Source organism: Halyomorpha halys, unplaced genomic scaffold (genome assembly GCF_000696795.3).
Source record: "Halyomorpha halys isolate HHAL.00 unplaced genomic scaffold, Hhal_1.1 Scaffold120.1, whole genome shotgun sequence".
NCBI classification, from domain to species: Eukaryota; Metazoa; Arthropoda; class Insecta; order Hemiptera; family Pentatomidae; genus Halyomorpha; species Halyomorpha halys.
This window is the reverse complement of record NW_027108251.1, coordinates 136643-139054: the sequence shown is the minus strand read 5'-3', so window position 1 is coordinate 139054 and position 2412 is coordinate 136643. Positions and strand designations below refer to the sequence as shown.

At 31.0% G+C, this 2412-nt stretch overlaps 1 protein-coding gene across 1 annotated transcript in view; it reads left to right on the top strand.

The window, feature by feature from the left end:
* Positions 1-790, top strand: part of LOC106678037 (cuticle protein 19) — a 1739-nt gene extending 949 nt beyond the window's left edge. Inside the window, exon 2 of the mRNA XM_014416315.3 lies at positions 370-790. Coding sequence (XP_014271801.2) covers positions 370-732 — 363 coding nt within the window. The 3' untranslated portion in view covers positions 733-790. The remainder of the gene's footprint in view (positions 1-369) is intronic.
* Positions 791-2412: the final 1622 nt, after the last annotated feature.

Genomic DNA, 2412 nt, shown 5'->3' with positions numbered 1-2412 from the left:
ATGAGTCGAAAATTGTCATTTTGAGTAATTTTATTCAAACTATTATTGCGTGAATTATTTGCGCATTTATTAATTGTTAATTTTTATCGTAGCCATAAGATACTTGACAATATTTAAAAAAAATATGTCAATACGATGAAAGTTTATTTTATTTTGTATTTTTTTTTTTTTGAGTTTTTGAGTTTTGATACTTTCACGTGTTTTATACTTTTGCCGAATATATTTCATTTTCCAATGATAAATTTCCAAGAATGCGTTTCGAACTAACTAGTGAATAGACCTTACATGATAGAGAGTTTAATAATTGAAATGACATGTAGGTATTTTAACAGCTTGCAAAAAAACTCTTACACATTGTGAATTTTTCAGTTCGTAGTCTTGGCCCTTGCCATCTCGGCTGTGCATTGCCAGTACGGAGGCTACCACCAGCAGACACCCGAGTACAAGGAAGAGCAGTACTACGATCCTCCTCACTACGAGTTCCATTACTCCGTCCACGACGAGCACACCGGAGACATCAAGAGCCAGAAGGAGCAGCGGGAAGGAGACCACACTCAGGGCGAGTACAGACTGGTCGAACCCGATGGCTCCCTGAGGGAAGTCCACTACTCAGTCGAAGGAAAGTCCGGCTTCCAAGCTGAGGTTCACAGGGAACCAGGCAAGTACAAGCCAGCTCCTGAACCAATCTACAAGAAACCAGAGCCATCCTACTACAAACCAAGCTACCATTAAGTTTTATTGAAAGACTATTTTTGTAATATATGTAAAAATAAATTTTTATAATTTTTTTTTAATATCTGCATTTTATTATTGAAGTTTTTATTTAAGAATTAAACTTTTATTATTTTTCTTGTCCCTACTTACCAATGGGTATCGAGTATGAGTCTGTAAAGAGATCACTAAAATCTTGATTCTTTACCAATAGAATAAAGATTATACTGTAGGTGTGCCTAAACAGAAGAAAAGATCCAGAATTTTATCTTTAATTAAAAAAACAACTGATGATCCCCATTTAAAGCTCTGCCTCAGCTCTCCAAATCGGATGCACAAATATAGGAGCCTATTGTTTTAAAATATTTCCGATTTGTTTGGTCCTGGCCCAAAGTTAACGAAAAACAGTGGTAAGGACACATGGTGGGAACACAGCCTGGTTGTCCAAGGGATTCCCTTACACTGTGCCCAGATTAAGCTAGGTTCTACAGATCTTTAAATACTGTGTTAGTAAAGGATAAAAACGAAAAAAGAAATAGAAATAGAAAATTTAAATATTCCTGTAAATAGATGAGACAATAAAAAATAAAATAATAGATGAAAGAGAGAGAAAAAAGGAAGAAGTGAGCAGGCAATATAATATGATTGATAAAAAATAAAATAACAATGTAAAACGATATTTAATATAAAAGTGAATAATATAGAATATAGAAGAAAATATAAAAAAAAAAAAAACACACAGGAAAATGATAAATGTTAAAATCCTTGATAGAACAGAATAAAAAAAAACATATGAAAACTTCTTTGAAAGATAAAAATAAAATGAAAATTGAAAAGATAATAGTTGTTTACAGCTGGTTTTAATTAATATTAGTACATGTTAATTAAAACTGCTATTACAAAGCGGCATTAGAAACTAAATGATATAAATGAAGAAAAGAAAGTTTTATTTTTCTTAAAAGTCTGACGTTTCGGCCAATCCGGCCATCCTCAGGGACAATCTACTTAATACAATTTTGGAACTAAATGATTTTAAAACTCAACTTCATGCAGGCTATACTACTCAGGTCAAAACAACAATTTCTAATTAGTCAATATTCACATTAAAAACCATAATTAAAATTCATTTATCACAGTCACTATTTGTTAAAACTTTTTTTTTTTTTTACTAAAAAAGTTTCAACTAAGAAAAGAACTATTGTCTATAGTTCAAAGCACATTTCAAATAGAAGAAGAACTTATTCCAATATTTATAATTTTTTATGCCAATATATATTCACCCATTATAGGAATTTTTTTATATGAACTATAATAGAACACCTGCTTACTTAATGTAGTATGTTTTCATCCTCCATACTAGTCATAGCACATGTGTAAATTATGTCCTTCAACCAAAGTTTACAGTGTAAATTACAATGTTCACCTCTAGCCATAACACTTTGACCGCGGAGGCACCCCTGGAAAACCACTCAAAAAAAACTTTTTTTTTAATATTTTTTTCTTTTAGTTTAAATAAGCATGATATAATGTATAAGATTTCATATTTAGCCAATTTTTAATGATATATTTAGCACAGTTAAATACATTTTATTAATCCATGACACAATATTATCGTCAGCCACGTATGCCACTAAATACAATCAATGTTTGGAGTTTTTTTAACTGCATTACTGTATTAAGGACCCTATTAATTATAACACC